General features: G+C 38.4%; 2 protein-coding genes across 2 annotated transcripts; both read right to left on the reverse strand.

Moving 5' to 3' along the window:
- Positions 1 to 3,606: 3,606 nt before the first annotated feature.
- On the reverse strand, positions 3,607 to 7,393 carry LOC127647018 (ermin-like). Its single transcript, XM_052131065.1, has 2 exons — positions 7,242 to 7,393; positions 3,607 to 4,897 (listed from the first exon to the last, which is right to left on the reverse strand). The coding sequence occupies exon 2, from the start codon at positions 4,873 to 4,875 to the stop codon at positions 4,483 to 4,485; it is 393 nt and encodes a 130-aa protein (XP_051987025.1). The 5' UTR covers positions 4,876 to 4,897; positions 7,242 to 7,393; the 3' UTR covers positions 3,607 to 4,482.
- Positions 7,394 to 9,651: 2,258 nt separating this feature from the next.
- si:dkey-276j7.2 (cytohesin-interacting protein) lies at positions 9,652 to 13,791 on the reverse strand. The gene is made up of 8 exons (XM_052131045.1): positions 13,640 to 13,791; positions 13,466 to 13,503; positions 13,298 to 13,352; positions 13,044 to 13,146; positions 12,810 to 12,900; positions 12,092 to 12,158; positions 11,744 to 11,810; positions 9,652 to 11,384 (listed from the first exon to the last, which is right to left on the reverse strand). The coding sequence occupies exons 1-8, from the start codon at positions 13,784 to 13,786 to the stop codon at positions 11,308 to 11,310; spliced, it is 645 nt and encodes a 214-aa protein (XP_051987005.1). The 5' UTR covers positions 13,787 to 13,791; the 3' UTR covers positions 9,652 to 11,307.
- Positions 13,792 to 19,643: the final 5,852 nt, after the last annotated feature.

Below are 19,643 nucleotides of genomic sequence, written 5' to 3' on the forward strand. Positions count from 1 at the left end.
CTCGTCTCAATCACCCCTTCATTGTATACACCTGCACTCGTCCCATCACCTAGTTATTCGTTTCACCTGCACCGCTCATTTGTTCCCCTATATTTATCACGACCCTTTCGTCTCACTCGTATTGGTTATTGTTTAGTTACCCCTTCGCTTTGCCAGCTCTAGTGTTCCCCTAGCTCCCCTGTTTATTCTACCTGTTAGTATTACTCGCTATTCTGATTCTGATTACCCGGCTTCGACCTTACGCTTTCCTCGACCACTCTATTTGTAGATTTGCCCCTTTGCCTTATCCTGATTCCCCGGCTTCGACCTTACGCTCCCCTTGACTACTCTTCTTCTGGATTTTCCCTATTGTACTTTTGCCTGCTCTTAATAAAAGCAGTTTTCATCTACATTGTGACTGTCTCTTCTTGTGCGGGTTACAATGGGGGATGCAGCTTTTCAGTATATTCAGTAATTCAGCATAATTTGGTTGAATTCAAGGTACATGAACATTTGGAAGCAGCATGTCAATTTCTCATGTGATCATGTTGGACATTCAGCCACAACACTATATCCTTATGGTGACTTTTGCACAATCACAATCCACAATTTCTTCATAAATTGCTAAATTATAGTTTCCATATTGTATTATAGTATATTTTCTGTCCCAACAATTGTTTGCTTTTGTTGCTGTGGCTTTGTCGATCATTGTATTTTTGCATATGGAAAAAAATAACCACTGCATGGAAAGAAATAAAGATTGCCTAGTTTGTCCAATTCACTCAAATTGTTAATTTCACACAAAATTCCCCCTATTTGAGCTAAGACGTCATAAGTTCCTGTGCATTCTGCCATGGCATATTCGTTCTGAGTCACTGTGATGCCAAGATCTTCAGAGCTCTGGTCTTTGGTACTGACCTAAAGAGAGAAGGGACAGCAGAACAGCCTTCCAGTCACCAAGCACCCATCTTAAATCTTACACCCACACAGTGAATGTACAGAGAAAAATTACCCTCCTGACTCCACCCTATGTTTACCACAAGGCACAAGTTTCCTATTTGTCCCTCATTCCCTTAAATTTTCCAGTGTGGCCAGAACACAGATTTTGTGAAATAAATACTTTGATATCTTCTATTTTTCCATTATATTTCTCTTTCTCCCTCTCACTCTCTCATTCTCTCTAAGTCTCAAATATTTTCCACAACAGCTCGCCACCGTCCTTCACAAAGCTGTCATTGTGGAGTGATGATGGCGTGAGAGGGTTTCATGAATGCCCCCCGTAGAGTCAGGCCACAGTGGACCGCTCTCACAGCACACAAACACTGACGATGACTCACACTTCCGAGGCGACCTTTTGCTCTCAAAGCATTGTTTATTCTGTACATCATCTTCAAATCTGTTCAAAGGGAAGCTGAACATGTCAGTGTCTCCAATGTGCATTACATTTTGCATTAAATAAATAATAATCAGGTAATATTGATATACTAAACGTCTATTACAGTGCCTGCAAGGCAGCACTGTGTTGATATTCTTCAAGGAAACTGGTTCAGGTATCTTCTAAGGCCCTAACCCCAGGTATTTTACTTTAGGTGTCCTAGCAATGTTGCAAGCAGTAGCTTTCCTACAGGAAATGCAAATCTAGCTTTTTTTCTTTTTGTCTTGTTTCACACAATGATGTGTTCTTTATGTTTTATGTTTTGTGACCCATGAAATGTGTGTCTTCATTTATCCAATATAGAACCAGCAGACAACCACCTGGTCATTATTGCGTAAACATGCCTCAGACATGTGCAGAGTGCCAGAGGAAGCCTGAAAAATCTGCGTAAATGCCCCCAGCCAGTCATGGCATTTCAACACAACATGATGCAACCTGCTTTCTGGGGACACAGGAAGAGTGAACGTGACAAAACCACAGAGAAAAAGGAAATGGAGAAAAAATGGATAAAGAGAGAATGAAAAGCTGTACCGCTCAGTCAGGAAAGGTCAATTACGACCCTAAACCACAGGGGACGTGTGTTGCCCAGGAAGTCCCTCCCGACCCCCAGCACAGGGAGGGTGCACCACAACACTCACAACCCTCTCGTTGCCATGGCAGCATGACATTTGTCACCATTCAAATGAGGCCCGGACCTGGCTAAACAAGCCAGGCCAAAAGCCCTGTCTCATTTTGCCTAAATAAACCTAGAGCAGAATATAAATTATAGAATTATAAAACCATTATAGCAACATGAATTAAATTACAACCAATAAGCAGTATGTAATGTGGGTGGTGTAATGAAGGTGTTTTTCATAAACTGGCTTTAAATCAAAAGCAATTAGTGAGATTTGTTTTGTAAAGTTCAAGCATTCATGGTGCTAACAGAGGAAACAACATCAAACACACACAGACTCCAAATGAGTCATTAAGGAGTGCCAGAATCACAGAGATATAAATATAATGAGACCATCGGGTCATAAACACCCATATTCCACCAATTACTGCAGTAAACATATAATTATGCTGATTGTATTGGCACATAAAATGATTCTAGGAAAGAAATTTGTTAGATGAGTTTGTCATTATGGTTGTATATCCAGGTGGTTTATTAAGCGTTAACTAGATAATTTAATTTAAATAATGCAGTAAGTATATTTATTCTGGTCTCATTGATTAATGTTTGAACTGTACACAACAACACAGTCAGAACAATTGAGGACTATGTTCAAAATGTAAATGATGACCTTGTTGCCCATTTACAGAAATGTTCCATCTAAAAGTAAACGGACCAGTAATAATGCAAACCTTTTTCCTCACCTTTTATGGACATGAAGATCATGAAAAAACAATATTGCCATCTAGTGGTGACGAAACTTTTACAGTACATACACTGAATATGTCAGCTGTAGCGTTAGGGATATTATTATGTGGTGCGATTTTATTTTAAAACGTTTAAATGAGACTTTAACTAGTTTAAAAAGATATACAAACAATGTTGTACAATAGTATAAAAAATTAGGCATCTTTTAAAAATGTAGTTTAAAAAACATGTATCAAGTTAGTAGAAATGTAATATTTGTGAACATGTTGGTTTCATACATTTTTGAAAAACATTTATAGCCTTTTCTATAAAGTGGTGTAAATTAACCATCTAGTAAAAGCATACTTTACTTGTACCAACTTTTTACACAACAAATGTTCAAGCATATTTTTCAAAGTAATTTTTTTTTCATTATTGTTAAAACAAATCTTATTTAGTGTTTTTTTTTCTTCAAAATAATAAAAGAGGTCTCCATGCAGTTACACCACTTAGAGATATTTTTTTGTGTGCTTTAACCCCCAGAAAAAAAAAGAAAAAAAAATATAATATAATAATAATAATATATATATATATATATATATATATATATATATATATATATATATATATATATATATATATATATATATATATATATATATATATATATAGCATAAAGCATGTTCATCATAGTATAACTGTATTATTAATTGTAATTAATAATTAATAATAGTTTTGTGTATATTGCCTTTTTGTTTTTGAATGACAAAACAATTAACATTACATAATTGACCCATACTGTATATATACATATGCACAATCAGTTTTAAGCAAAGGTTTTTGGACTGATTTTATTTTATCTCAACAGATTAAAACAATGAAATTATTTTTTCAGTTTGGTCAATTAGGTAGAAAGACAGACTTCATAACATGAATGCAGTTACTAGTAGGTGTCAGGTAACATTATGTGAATATAGAAAACAAAGCAAATTAATTATCAGACTGCAAATCTATGAGTATGTCAAAAAACAAACAGCTGATATGTTTATCATTTTTCTAACAGTATTTTGAAAAGCTTGTGTATCATTTACAAAGCTATGAAGCCATAATTACAATGGTTATAAAGTTGTATCATATTCAAAAGGGCTGTAGCTAACAGGGTAAATGGTGGGGTCGATTCTAGGTACCCACAGGTGCAGGGGCCCACTATAAGGGCCCAGAGCAATATACAGTCAAAGGGCTCAGAATGCCTAGCTATGACCCTGCATTTTACACAGAAACACAAATAATGTCTTTGATGCTGTATGTTTGTCTATAACTGCATGCTTATCCATTCACATGATTTGAACTGCTTGAGCCAGAGACCCAGATCAGTCAAGCAGACCTCATGTTTTTAAGAAGTGCACTCATGATTGAAAAATCAAATTAAGCACTCTTTTCAGACAAATGAATGCCATGAGTCTGTTTAATTATATTGTCTTGTTTGTTTGAAATCTTAATGAAAAAAAACTGTACTGGTTTCTAACAGTTAATGTGCTTGCAGGTTAGAGATTGAAATAAAGCTATGCCACAAAATACTGTTCATGTGTTTGTGTGTGTATGTAAGCATATGTTATGTCTTTTAACTATAAAGAAGCTTAACGACCAGAAACTTCCGAACAAACCATATGAAAACATACATAATGACACCCCATTTCTTTCATATGTCTCAGACAGCATACATTAGTTATACATCCAGAATGCATTCAAACTCATCTATTCTCTGCTTTGTGTTTCCTCTCTTAATCTTCCTGTAGCTTACAGTGTTGTACCTGCACATAGCAGGCAGTTGCCGTTGTTGGTTGTTTTCTTCCTTCTCGTATTCCTGGATTGTCATCTGAACAGACGGGAAACTCTCCATATCTAATTCATCCAATCCATCCTCCTCTTCCTCTATCATTTCCTCATCTTCCTCCATGACTTCCTCCTCTTCCTTCTTATTTTCCACTCCATTCTTTTCTGAATCATTCTGACTTATATTTGTTGCCTCTGCAGATATTTTACTCTCTTGGGGTGCTTCTGTTTTTCCAGCTGTTTGCTGTTCCTCAGCTTTTACCGTGTCCTTGCTGTTCAGCTCCATGTGTATACTGTGATTGCAGTGGCTGTTGATGATAAGGAAAAAGTGATGCTTTAAAGATTGACACACATTATTCTTCAGTTTTACATATTCTTTTCTATAAAACATCATGTGACTTCAATTAATTGTATTTTTTAACCTTTAAACATAAAGACCGTTGGTCTTTAGTGACCCGGGATCTCATTCCACCCCTTTCTGCTTCATCTATTTTTTGGAGTTGTGCCCGCACTTTTTTAAGTATTCCCCAATCTTTGTCTTATAAATGGTGTAACATACACACACACACACACACACACACGCACACACAAACACACACACAAATGCCAAAATTGCTAAAACTATTTTTTATTATGGCTTAAGTACCAAAAGTGTATAAGGTCATTAAAAACCCTAGGTATATTACCATTATTTTTTTTATTATTTTTTGCACTTCCATAAATTACATTTTTATGATTATTTCATATCTGTATAAGTTTAGTACCACATGATATCTATTTATTGATTACAAGATAAATCATTACTATATTCATACAAATAAATATGATATCATGCTGATTTTCTGTGCAAAAATGATGAATTATCAATATCCCATGCGTGTACACACACATATTATACATGATAGTGATTGACTTGATTTACATGTGACATTGCTATTTTATGAAGAAACACCATGGAAGAAAACAATAGCAAGTGTAATAAATGAACAGTATGATTTGGCTATTGTCATTTGGGTTACAACTGAAATTATGTTAAGTTGTGAATCTATTTAGACTCAATAAGTGCCTGGGAAAATGCAGCTAATTTTCAATAAGTAGCTCAATATGTGTTTGACATCCAGTTGTGTCTCAATTTCAATGTGAAAGCAAATTACGAATATGTAATAGTGTTTGGTGAAATTCCCATGCATATAAGAGTTAAACTAAACACCCCCAAATATAATGCACCAAGTCCAGTCCAATTACTCAGTGCATGATAAAACTAAGCTAAAAAAAAAAAAAAAAAAGTATCTCTCACATAGCATATCTACAATCATTCATTTTTCCGTATTGATCTAATAATTGCTTACTGTCGTAAGCTGTTACCACAAATATCTATTTCTACTTGATTTAACACATAAACATAATTTTTTTATATATTTTTTGCTGGTTTAACCTACATTTTCAGTCATTCAATTTTATAAAACCAGTTAATGAAGATCTTTCCAGACAAACAATTCTTACAATGTAAGTTTCCGTATTCATTCAAAATTGGCCATAAAACCAAACAGCAGTCACTATCTGTGATTTACTGTAGTTTAACCCAATGGTTTGTCATGTTCAAAATAAGAAAGGACTTAATTCTCAAACAGGACAGGACAGGACTTGGCAAAAGATGCAAAGTTGTTTTGTGGAATTTTAATTTGATTTGACTAAACAAAGTGGCTGACTCCTATGCTGGAATGAGCACTGCCAGTACACAATTCTTCCTTTAAGTTCCAACAATGAGACACCTTATATAACATGCCTGAGGTTGTGGCTTGTGGTTACATAAATGCAGAAATAAAACTCATATTATTGTACACGATCTACTGTGGAGTTTGGACCCAAAAAGTATTTGAATACTTAAGCCACACTTGAATACAACTCGTTACAAAACAAAATATTAAAGCAATTGCCATTTATTGTTGGAAAAAACCAGCAAAAGCACACCTTCCAACCAAATCTTTTCACAAAATGAAGTTTGTTAGGTTTGAAATGATTAACTAAAGATATAATGTTCAAAATAAAGACAACTAATATTTGGACACTTTCTGGTTTTCAAACTTTAGTGGAACATGCCCATAGTAAATATGATGAACTAAACCTGTGGTTACATTGCTAGAACACTTAAAAGTGTGAACCTCAAACTGACATCCATTAAATCCACTGACATCCATTAAATTGTTCAATTGCAAAAATGGCTCAGAAAGTTACGTTTGTTATTTAATGCAATGACATTCAGACATTTTATGTGGGATATACAATATATGACCAAAGACTTTTTGAGACTAGTGACATACAATGATTAAAAAATTATATTTAAGAAAGGATTTTTGATTGTTGTATTTATTATATTATTTATAATTGTATATTATATAGAGTATTATTCCTGCTCTCTTTTAGGCTGTGTAATTTTGCTTAGCAGTAGCCTATCAATGAGTAGTTTTCCCCAACAAACAGACAACTCTTGATGTTAAACATCGTATTATATTGTAGTTTGAAAAAGTAAATTGAACCACCTGAGAGAGAATAGTGAACATGCCATTTGCATTGCCAGTACAAAGGCAGAAACCAAACACCACTACAACGCAACCTCAAAAACCCTTATTGTTCTTATTTAATATTCCTTACCTTGTTCAATTTGGCTCTGTAGGGCTGTATGAGGTTTGATTGTGGGGTCTGACTCCGGTTCCTGCGATTGGTGAACTAGAATGGACCCTGAAGGAGATAGATGCTCAGAAGTAGTCTCCTGTGGCAAGCAATCTGTGCATGGCTGTGTCTGTTCCTCCCTCTCTCCACGACTGAACGGAGCCTGGCTGGCATTGGGTGACGCAGCCTCATTCTCATGCCTATTTGCAAAGCCAACGAGATTCTCAACCTCATTGTCTCTTTTGACCCCAAATTGTGGACGTGAACTTTGGTTTGCAGGATTGATGGGCTCATTAGTAGAGATAACATATTTTTGCTCCTCTAGTAATGGGCCCAGATGGTCAAATTCTAAAGCGATGCACTCTTTTTTTAAGGTCAGAGGGTTTTTTCTCAAGGGTTACAACCTTTGCCTCAGTTTGGAAATGTTCTAAATTTTGAAAATGTGAGATGGCTTTGGCTCTCGTCTACTGCAAAGTTGTGTTCACAGTAGGTTGATTCACAGCCAGACTGGTGGATGTTAGTTCTTCCCATGTCTTCTCTCTCTGGTGTGCCAGTTGCAATATCTTCCTGTACAGTGCTGATTCCATCATCATCATCCGGCTCAAATGAATGTGTGTCCTCTTTATCGCTGTCATCCTTCATGACAGACATGTGGCTTCCAGAATGTTTTCCAAACTTAGGATGTCCCCAAAGCCACCAAGTACTCCTGAAGCAGTGAGCTCCAGACTCTCTAAAATCTCTTTGAGGTGCCAAAATAAGTTTTTCTTTTGATGGGGTTTTTCACTTTTCTATACTAATCTTAGCAGTATCTTTTGCTAATCGTGTAATCGCCTACTCAAAGTATTGGGATTCAGCCTTGTGTACTCCAAATATACAGTATGAGCAAAAGTGAATTGTCCTGTTGTTGATAAACCATTTAATTTAAGTTAGGGGAGGCCATGGCCACACCCAGAATTATTTAAATAACCAATAAGTTTTTAATCTAATTGGGTCCCCTTGAATATCCCTGTTGTGATACATTAGTGAGGGTCATCTCAAAGGAGCTTTTCATTAAAGACCTGTGATTGAAAACTAAACCCTCTTAAAAGAACTTTAGTTTTCTTAAAATGCCAAAACTGTGTGTATTTTTGTTGGGGCTACAGAAACAAAAGGCACCATTCACAAAGTTAAATCTCATTACTTTGAACATGCAGAATAAGTTGTTTTACTTCAATTTAACCAGTCATGAGAAAATACCACACTCTTCAAAGTATTATACCAGTAATGTGTAATTGGATCAACATTCCCAAGATTATTCAAATCTACAAGCTTACACAGGCTCTAATATTTTACATCAATCTGGTTGAGTTTTACACTGACATCGAACAAACACTCATGGAGCACTTTATTAGAAACACCTACACATCTGTTATTCATGTGATTATCTAATCAGCCAATCATGTGGCAGCAGTGCAATACACAAAATCATGCAGATACGAGTCAAGAGCTTCAGTAAATGTTCACAAAATTATGATCTCAGTGATTTCAACCGTGGCATGATTGTTGGTGCCAGACGGGCTGGTTTGAGTATTTCTGTAACTGCTGATCTCCTGGAATTTCCACACACAACAGTCTCTAGTTTATACAAAATGGTGCCAAAAACAAAAAAACATCCAATGAGGGTCAGTTCTGCTGACGGAAATGCCTTGTTGATGAGAGAGGTCAACAGAGAATGGTCAGACTGGTTCGAGCTTCGGTAGCTCAGATATCCACTCTGTACAATTGTAGTGAGCAGAATAGCATCTCAGAATGCACACCACGTCCAACCTTGAGGCTGATGGGCTACAACAGTATCGGGCACTTTATTAGGACCATAGTGTTCATAATAAAGTGCTCAGTTAGTGTATATTGTGAAGAAGTTATAAAACTTCAACAAAATCTTTCACTAAGAACCTAAAGACTGTGCGGTAATATCAGGGTTTCAATGAGGTCAAACACAGAATGAGGTCTCTGTTAATCAAGACATCTGTCAGTTTTATAAAGTGATGAGCATGCTACGATTTTGTCTTTGAGAAAGGATGTACTGTTAATGACGTGTCATTTCCTGCCAGAGTTAAGATCTGTGTGGTAAAATGTGAACTGCATCCGTTTTTTTTACCCGACTGTGATGATATCTGGGAAACCTACATGATCAGCAGATGAAAACAGCACACAAATCAACTTATGCAAACCACAGCCTACAAGATCAAGTGAACTGTAAAAAACAGCCAAACTGAAACAAGTTTGTTCTAAAAAACACTTCAACACTTTAGGAGTTTCTTTTAAAGCTTTATTAATTTGACAGAAAAATAATAAATAAAAATGTTATTTTTTAAAAATATAAAAACATATTTTTTTGCAAAATATACTGTACATAAAATAAAAAATGTTGTATAGCAAATAATAAATAATGATACCACTAATACACATACTGTACACAAATGCAGTACAATAATACAAAAAGATTAAAAATGTTTTTAAATTACTTTCTCTCATTCCAGCTTAAATGAATGTTACAGGTTCATACAAGTTAAGCTCAACCGACAGCATTTGTAACATAATGTTGATTACAATTTACCACAGAAAATAATTTCGACTCGTCTCTCGTTAATTTTCATTTAATAATCAAAAATTGGTTACAGTAAGAAACAATGGAATTAACATTATACAACATGTTACCATGTATTTTAACATGCATTTTAGTGTGATAAAATATCTGTACTACATGATTTTAGAGTAATAAAACATTACTTTGTCATGACAACAAAGTTGTAATATTGGATATAACATTACACAAGGTCAAGTCCACACTAATACGTTTTAGTTTGAAAACGCAGCTTTTTCTCTACGTTTTGGCCTTCCGTCCACACAGAACATTCTTTTCTTACAGTGAAATCAAAGCTTTTTGTAAACACTCTTTCAAGTGGATACATTTGAAAATGCCGTCTTCGCGTTGTAGTGTGGACAGGGAAATGGAGATATCTGAAAATGATGATGTATATGTTGTCATGTGACGCAGTCATGTGATCCATTCAACCAAAAACAATCAAGATGGCTGCCCATGTTGTGCCTGCTACTTTGATAGCACTGTTAAAGTTAAATGTTACTTTGTACAACCTTCACATTGCATTCCTTCAAAAGGCAGCAAGACGTTTACTTGGAATTGCTGTCCGGCACTCGAACAAGAGGACAACCCTTACAAAAATCGAGAGTTCATTGCAACTTTGTTGCAAACTTGCCGCAAATTCGCCACTGATCATATTCACATGCAAATAAGATTTGCAGCAAACTTGTGGCAAATTGTCCATTGTTGCCAAAGGTTTGCTGCAGGTTGGACACTACCTGTGAAGAGATGTAAACTTCTGGCAAACATTTGCAGCGAATCACAAGCTCATTTTCATGTGAAAATAGTGAGTGGCAAATTTGTTGCAAGTTTCTGGCTAGTCTGCCAGAACTCTAGATTTTTTGTAAGGGAATTGCTTTTCAGACCGTACATGGAATGGCAAATTTTGCATGTGCATTAAGGAGATTTAAGAGGTTTTATACGTTTCAATATGGACAAGCAAAATACTTGAAAATGGCAGAGCGTTTTTTTTTTTCAAAGGAGAGCGTTTCGAAAACGATAGTGCCATTTTAAAATGTATCCGGATTTATGTGGACGTAAACCATTTTAACACCTAAAATGTTACATCTTGTGGCTATACTTTTGAAACTGTGAATTTTAAAGTGTATGGACTGGCCCTTTTCACATCCACTGTAACAGTGTTTTGTTTTTAAATACACACGATGAGTCGAAATAATTTTCGATGGTAATACATGTTATGCCACAAATGCTGTCGATTAAGCTTAACTTGTATTATATTTTTGTAGGGTCATTCATGAGCAATTTGTAGGTTGAATCCAACACCGTTGTGGCTGTTACTTTTGTAAAAAGATCTCTTGTAGGGACCTTGATTCTTCTTGCTGGTCTCCCACAAGTTCCATTTTCAAGTCTGTACAGGATAGTTCTGCCATTCTAGCTGCCTCCTTATCAAACAGTACCATCAGCAGAGGGTATCAGGGGATCCTGTAGGATGGTAGGGGGTTTCTGGATGCCTTCCATGGCACCTGAAGGCAGAGGAAGAATCATTTTAATCCACTTTGCTTGAATATAATAGAAGGACTTTGAATTAAATAGCGATGGTTTGTAAACTGTAAACATTTTAAGTAAAAATTTAAAATATAAGTTTATTACTACAGTAGGTGCTAGCTTTACAACAGTTTCACTTGAGAAAAGGGTTTACAATTGTCAGCAAAGCATCTTTCTGTAAAAGTAGCTTTTTTTCATATCAGCACACTCACTGCCCACATTGTTACCACACACACTTGAACATCTTATGATGCCCTTGTTGGGATCATGAGGGCAGACCATGATTTAAGGTGAAACAATCTGCCATTCTCACACACACGACCACACATTAACTCACCTCCTTGCAGACGCACTTCCTGTGTGATAATTGTCTGAAGCTCTTCATGTTTCTCTGTAAGCTGTCGCTGTTGTGTGGTGTGAAAGTGTGGAGGAAACACAGAGAAAGGGAAAAAAAAACTGTTAAGCATGAGAAAACTGAGGCTTCATTCACAATTCACACATTTCCCCAAAAACAACACATTTACCGTAAGGAAACGCGTTTGCGTTTTACTTTATGACAGCTAGAGTAATAGCTCAAAACAGAGTCAGGACAAGAAGGATTATGAAGCGTTATAAAAGAAGATTGAAAGGGCCCAAGAAAGGGTGTAGTGTATTATTACTGTAAGAAGATATTTAAGAAAATCACCTGCAGGAGATACAGCTTCCCAAACAGTTGTCTATGTTTTACTGTAGCACCCCTGATAATCTCCATCCTACAGTGAATATAAGAGAAGACATTCTGTTCAGACAAAGAAGTGTATTCAACACAACCTGATACAAAACTGTACTCTTGGTTATTAAAACTGCTGCTACAAAAGTTTTTAGACTGCAAATCTACAAAAAATGAGATAGGAACTGTTATACTGACAACTAATTGGACATTATCTTACAAACTTTCCGATATAAAGGCTTGAAATGACTGAAAATACTGTTTTGTAAACAAATATAAATAGTGCCAAGGCATGAATCATTTATTTTTAATAATGTTTTTAATACACTAGGAAAAGGAGCCAACAAGTGCCCAGCATACATGGAAACTCCTTCAATACTGTTTAAAAAGCAAGCTACAGTACAGTAGGTGGCACCTTATGAAATTGGTTGAGAGTATGATTAATAAATGCTATAAAAGTATTATTTATTTTTAGTTCATTTAACTAATGTTCTTAACGAATGTTAACAAATGGAACCTTTTTGTAAAGTGTTACCATTTTGATGACTTCTATTTTAAAATTACTATTATTTTAAAATGTGAAGCATTGCAATAAATTTAAATGTTTAGGCGTGTAGTAGTGTGTATCTGTCCAAAAATACGCTAAAGATGACAACTGTAGTTAAAAGCAGCAGTTAATTGTGTTTAGTCTTACTTTAAGAGGCAGGACTTTTGAATCAGATCCTTGATCTGCTGACAAGGGAATCCTGTGGTATGCACACTGTTGACTGAGACAATAGCATCACCTGAGAGGTGGGAAAGAGAGAGAGAGAGAGAGAGAGAGAGAGAGAGAGAGACAGAGAGAGAGAGAGAGAGAGAGATAGGCTTGTAGTAATAAGTATGACATTGGTGCTAGACAAAGAGCAAGGCAGGTGTCTCGATAACTCACCTGTTATTAACCCATAACACTCTGCGAGACTGTTCTCTTTCACCCAACACACACATGTGCCCAAATCCTGCTCTGCACTGACCGTTCCCTCATCACTGCTTGTCTATGGACAGAGAGTAAAGATCTAATCATCTGCGATCTAATTATCCTGTGTAATGTCCTAATGACTGGTGAAAAGAGGATGAGTTGAGAGAGAGAGAGAGAGAGAGAGAGAGAGAGAGAGAGAGAGAGAGAGAGAGGTGTAATGAGGTTACCTGGATGTCAAACCCAAAAGTTTCATTTTCTTTTCTTCTTAAAATGACACTTTTCCTGTTAACAGGTAGAGAGAGAGAGAATTTTAAGAGATATACAGTCTGAATTTGAGTTTTGGTTGTAGGTTAAAAGAAAAGACAAAATAAAAATGAAACACTGAGTTTCTTTACCATATGCAATGCTCTCTATTGTCTCTGGACTGCTGTATCTAAAATATAATATTACATTTTGTTAATTCAAACTGTTTTTAGGAGAATAAACATTTCAACAACATTAAATAGGTATAATGAATATTTCATTTGAATGAGTCAATGAGAAACTGAATGAAAATTTTGTTCACTTACGTTTCGTTTATGAGTTTCATCTTTGTTTTTGGTTGTTTTGTGGTCATTCGTGCTCTTCTGTGTTTTGTGTCCAGTGTTCAACAAGTTGTTTGTCGCGCAGCTACCCTTTCCCAAAAGTTTTCTGATGTATTGTACAGATGCTGTCATCTTCGGAGCGCGTGCTGACATTTCTGATAAGAGTTTCGCTCCTCCGGCTTCTTTTACGCGCATTTCTGAGCGGATGTCACGTGATGATAGTGAAGTCCCTGGGGCTAATCTGCAAACTTTTTACTTACTGTTAATCTGTCAGCGTTGTGAAGAAATTTGACGCTTGATTGAAGCAAACAAATGATCAATCAAAACATAGGCTTACATATAATATTAACGTTTCAAACAAAAAGTGGCCAGCTAGCCTGCTGTGAGTGTGTGTGTGTGAGCGTGTATTTATCACTTTGTGGGGACCAAATGTCCCTATAAGGATAGTAAAACCCGAAATGTTTGACCTTGTGGGGACATTTTGTCGGTCCCCATGAGAAAAACATGGGGACCGACAAAATGAGTTTTTTGAAAATGTAAAAATGCAGAAAGTTTTCTGTGAGGGTTAGGTTTAGGGGTAGGGTTAGGTTTAGGGGATAGAATATAAAGTTTGTACAGTATAAAAACCATTATGTCTATGGAAAGTCCCCATAAAACATGTGTGTGTGTGTGTGTGTGTGTGTGTGTGTGTGTGTGTGTGTGTGTGTGTGTGTGTGTGTGTGTGTGTGTGTGTGTGAGCGTGTATTTATCACTTTGTGGGGACCAAATGTCCCCATAAGGATAGTAAAACCCGAAATTTTTGACCTTGTGGGGACATTTTGTCGGTCCCCATGAGGAAAACAGCTTATAAATCATACTAAATTATGTTTTTTGAAAATGTAAAAATGCAGAAAGTTTTCTGTGAGGGTTAGGTTTAGGGGTAGGGTTAGGTTTAGGGGATAGAATATAAAGTTTGTACAGTATAAAAACCATTATGTCTATGGAAAGTCCCCATAAAACATGGAAACACAACATGTGTGTGTGTGTGTGTGTGTGTTATTAATATTAAACGATTACGTGTGCGATATAGCTTTTTGGAAATTTTAAGTAAATAAAATTAAATGGTTCAAACAAAAAGTCGCCAGTTAGTCTGTTATTTCTTCTCTGCCAGCAAAAAAAAAAAAAGTTCTTAAATAAGCCATATAGCATCAAGCACTCGCTCTCTTCACTGCTCTTAACTAAAGACATTTTCAAGGCACTCGACACTGTTTTGAACTAGTAGTGGCAATCCCTTACGACTCAGTACACTCGACATTGTTGAGTGCCTTCTTACACAACCTAATTGAAACCTCTCTACAATAACTCCAATATTCTAATTTTGGTTATGGTGTTTGAGTCCCGCCTGTTTTGGCGAGAAACTGTCCGCTATAAAAACTTTTTCAAACTTTCTTCTTTCAAGACAGCGTTTGTCTAGAAGCCCTCTCTAGCTTTGTTTCAGACCAGCATGAGAGTTGCATTTTCTGTCTCTCATGGAGACAGACTGTCCTCACTGTGAGTCTCAAGTCGCTTCGCTCACGAATCGCCCTCATTCTGAGGCTGCTGTGATACCCAAGGATTCATAAGAGGAGGCAAGGTGGGGCCTCGAGGTCGAGCAGGATTCGTTTGAGGTGGATCTCGTGCTGGCACATGCCCTGAGAGCCCCTCAATCTACACGAAGTGCATGTTTCCCGATACGCTATGTGCGAGACGAACTCCAGCCCTCTGAAGGAGCGTTCGGCCTCATCTCGTTCAGTGGATCTGAAGCTGGGGACAATAAGGAGGATAATGACAATGTCATGTCTCTCGCTGCATCAGGCGAGTGATCAGTGGATAATGCTACCACCCCTCCCCCAAGCGAGGGTGAGGACTGTGTACTCGCCCTTACAAGGGCGGTCGAAGAACATAACCTTGTGTGGTCTCCCCCAGAGGAACCTGAGCAGTCTCACCTTGATGTGTGGTTCTTGCAGTCCGGACACCATCAATCGGCCATGTTCCACAGATCTGATCCTTTTTTTCCTAAGTTCATAGCAAACTATCTAAGTCCTGGCGCACGCTACGGGATGCTACATACTTAGTGCCACGAAAGTCACACCTCAGGCCATCGGCAAGTCCATGGGCAACCTGGTCGTTCTGGATCGGCATAGATGGCTGACTCTCACGGAGATGAGTGACAGAGAGAATACCTCTCTGTTGGATGCTCCAGTGTCTCCAGCTGGCCTCTTTGGCAGCGCAGTGAGTACGTTTGCAGAGTGTTACGTCACTACCCAGCAGCATTAACAAGCTATAAGACACTTTATGCCCAAATGGAGCATAGCACAGATGACTTGCCCTCGTTCTGTTTCAAGCCAGCAGCTGGCTAAAAGACCCATACCTGCTACCTCAGAGCCAGCACCTGCCACCACCAAGCCATGGCCCAGATGGAAGCAACCATACCAGCACCCACCTTGCACCGACGCAGCAGAAGTGCTCCTGATGGGCAAAATGCTTCAAAACGGAAAACGGAGCCTGTGGTTCCCATCCTGTGCTCCATATAAGTCTTGATTAGAGACACAGAGCACTGTTCCCCATCACCCCACTGCTGTTTTGTTTTATAAAATGGAGTATTGTTGTTCACAATGTTTTGTAAAATGTTGTTCCTGTGTCCTATGCAGTAAAAAATACTAAACAAAATGCAATCAAGAATACAGCACTCGTTGTAAATGCACAAGATGCTTATACATTCACAAAAAAGAGCACTTTATTAAATGGAAAAAGCACACATATTATGCGCAACCGCTCCCCTATAGTGAGTGTCGCATCATATCATACGTGAGCAAAACAAATTGCCTTCTGTCCCATTATGCGGACGTGTGGCAAGCCCTAACGGGTATTTCAGATTGGGTGCAAAAGACGATCAAACATGGTTACACGATCCAATTTGCTCCAAAAGATCCAAAATCTCATCATGAAAAATATAAGTTTGTACCAAATTGTCAAGCAAATTATTTACAAAAAGGGTTTTACAGCCATTATTTTCTTGTTCTAAAGAAAGACGGCAGACTTCGGCCAATCCTAAGACATTTAAATTATGCACTCACAAAGTACCCATTCAAAATGATGACTCAGAAATGGATCTTATCACATGTACGCCCACGATTGGTTTGCGATGATAGATCTGAAGGATGCGTACTTTCATATCCAAACTGAATGATATCACATGATTTTTTTTAGATATGCGTTCGAAGAAACAGCATATCAGCACAAAGTCCTGCCCTTCAGACTGTCTCTGGTTCCTCGCACATTCACAAAGTGAATTCACGCAGTTTCGCCCCTATAAGACTGACTGGTGTACGCATCTTGGACTACCTTGACGATTGGCTGTTACTGGAGCAATCAGAGTCTCTGTTATGCCAGCACAGAGACTTACTGCTTCAGCATCTTCACAGCTTGGGCCTCAATGTACTGGGCGAAGAGTTCAGTTCAAACTGGGGAGAACACTTCCACTGAAGCTGTTTCATATATCTTAGGGATTTATGGCGGTGGCATCCGCCATCATCGCACATGAGACCTCTTCATTGTTGGCTGAAGCACCATGTGCCACAATATGCTTGGCACAAATGGGCGCATGCACATCACTATATCCCACTGCTATATTTTACCAGCGAGGTGTCATGCTGGGGCAAGTTGTCAGGTGGAAAGTGGTGAACACGGATGTTTCCAACACAGGTTGGGGGGCAGTGGATAGGTGCGAGGAGGGTGTGGGACATCAACCGCCTAGAACTATCAACTGTATTTCTAGCCTTAAAGGCTTTTCAGTCAGAAATACCAAGCTGTCTTGTCCTGGTTTGCTCAGACAACATGACAGTTTTGGTATATATAAACTGCCAAGGCGGAATTAATTCACCACCACTGTTGAGACTGACACGTTGTCTCCTCCTATGGAGTGTGCATAATCTCCGACATATGTCACAGGCCAACTTAATTATGAGACGGACCTACTGTCACGCCAAGGGGCGAATGGAGACTTCATCCTCAAACTGTATTGAGGATTTACGAAATATTCAGCAAAGCAGAAATCAATCTATTTGCCTCAGTGGAGAAAGCCCACTGTCCCCTCGGGTACTCGAAGTCCCAAGCCCCGCTGGGAACTGACACAATGGCACACAAATGGCCAGCAAAATGCAAATATGCAAAGTCCAAGAGGACAAGCAAACAGTTCTAAAAGTTGCGCTGAAATGGCCCAGCCAGCCATGGTTTCTGGAAAAGATGGAGATGCTGTACAGTTCGCCATGGGAAATACCACTGAGAAGGGATCTCCTCTCTCAGGCGCCAGGCACAATCTGGCATCTCCAGCCCCAACTATGGAACCTGCATGTGTGGCCCCTGTACTGGGTTCACTACACGTGCCAGAACTGATACGTTCAGTCATAAACACCATTTTACAGGCCAGAGAACCGTCCACGAGACGCCTCTATGCAGTAAAATGGAATATGTTTACTGACTGGTGTCTCTTACATGGCAAGGACCCAGTAAACTGCCCCATACATGAAATTGTAATATTTCTTCAAGAGCGATTAGATGCAGGACTCACCCCATCAATACTCAAAGTGTATGTGGTAACTATATCTGCATATCATGCACATGAAGCCGGCACCTCTATAGAGAAGCATGACTTAATCATGACTTAATCATCAAAGTTTCTTAAGGGAGCAAGGCGATTTAACCCACCTCGGCTGGCTACAGTCCCGACTTGGGACTTAACTATAAGCTCTAGCAGGGCTCCCCTTTGAGCTTTTGGACTCTGTTCATTTGCGCATGCTCTCCATTAAGACATCACTACTGCTGGCTCTGGCTTCAGTAAAACAGTTAGGTGACCTGCATGCACTATCAGTCGACAATTCATGTCTGGAATTTGGCCCCAGACTTTCAAGTGCCACTGTCAAACACAGGAAAGGCTATGTGCCTAAGATCCTAACCACGCCCTTCAAAGCGCAGGTGGTTAAACTTCAGGCCTTCTTCCCTCCTCCAGTTAATTCGGATGAGGAACAATCATTACATTTGTTATGCCCTCTGTGTCATGCATAAGTTGAGCATACTTGCCAGTTCAGACTGTCTGATCAGCTCTTTGTATGCTATGGAGAACGCACAAAATGAATGTCCGTCTAAAAGCAAAGACTCTCGCACAGGATTGTCAATGCAATTGCCCTGGCTTATGAGTTGCAGGTTAAGACTTGCCCAGTTGGAGTTAAAGCACACTCAACTAGAGGCATGGCCTCCTCATGGGCATGGAAAAATGGTGTGTCCTTACAAGACATATGTTTTGCAGCAGGATGGTCCTCTCAAAACACATTTGTAAGGTTTTACAACCTAGACGTATCATCTCTTTCTTCACAAGTCTTGCTATTCATTGGCCAAATATACATACTTAATATATTAGTAGTAGTATACTATATGAACTATAGTTCATAGATTCGTTATGAGTGCTCCCCTCCTGGCCAACAGGAGGATCACTCACTGCTGCATGCTCATGTTGGTCGCCGTCCCACAAGACAGCGGTGCCACGTTTCCTCTATTATGTCATGTAGTGCAGTGTGATGGGATTCTGTTCCCCATATGCGTTACTATGCATTGTGAAATGTACTGAGTCGTAAGTGAACGCCTCGTTATGTCCGTAACCTCGGTTCCCTGAAACGACGGGAATGAGACTTTGCAAACGCTAGCCACACTACAAGGCACATCGTTCTTGAGGCACGAGCAATGCACTCCTTGATCTCAGTCAGAAATGATGAGGAAATGGTGTTTGTGCACCTGTTCTTATAGCGGACAGTTTCGCGCCAAAACAGGCGGGGCTCAAACATCATAGCTAATAATAGAATATTGTTATTGTTGAGAGGTTTCAACAAGGTCATGTAAGAGACTATTTAGCAGAGACGGGCCAGTTCCCAACTGCAATGTACATGCTTATTAGCCATACAAACCAAGATTTATTTAT

This window comes from Xyrauchen texanus, chromosome 7 (assembly GCF_025860055.1).
Source record: "Xyrauchen texanus isolate HMW12.3.18 chromosome 7, RBS_HiC_50CHRs, whole genome shotgun sequence".
In the NCBI taxonomy this organism is placed as follows: Eukaryota; Metazoa; Chordata; class Actinopteri; order Cypriniformes; family Catostomidae; genus Xyrauchen; species Xyrauchen texanus.

What these genes read in the sequence shown, in the direction of transcription:
- LOC127647018 (XM_052131065.1), bottom strand. Translation starts at nt 4,875, where the DNA reads ATGGAGCTGAACAGCAAGGACACGGTAAAAGCTGAGGAACAGCAAACA.
- si:dkey-276j7.2 (XM_052131045.1), bottom strand. Translation starts at nt 13,786, where the DNA reads ATGACAGCATCTGTACAATACATCAGAAAACTTTTGGGAAAGGGTAGC. An exon ending in CAAAAGTCCTGCCTCTTAAA is followed by an intron (nt 12,159 to 12,809) that starts GTAAGACTAAAC and finishes TATTCACTGTAG; the next exon opens with GATGGAGATTATCAGGGGTG. An exon ending in GGAAGTGCGTCTGCAAGGAG is followed by an intron (nt 11,385 to 11,743) that starts GTGAGTTAATGT and finishes CTCTGCCTTCAG; the next exon opens with GTGCCATGGAAGGCATCCAG.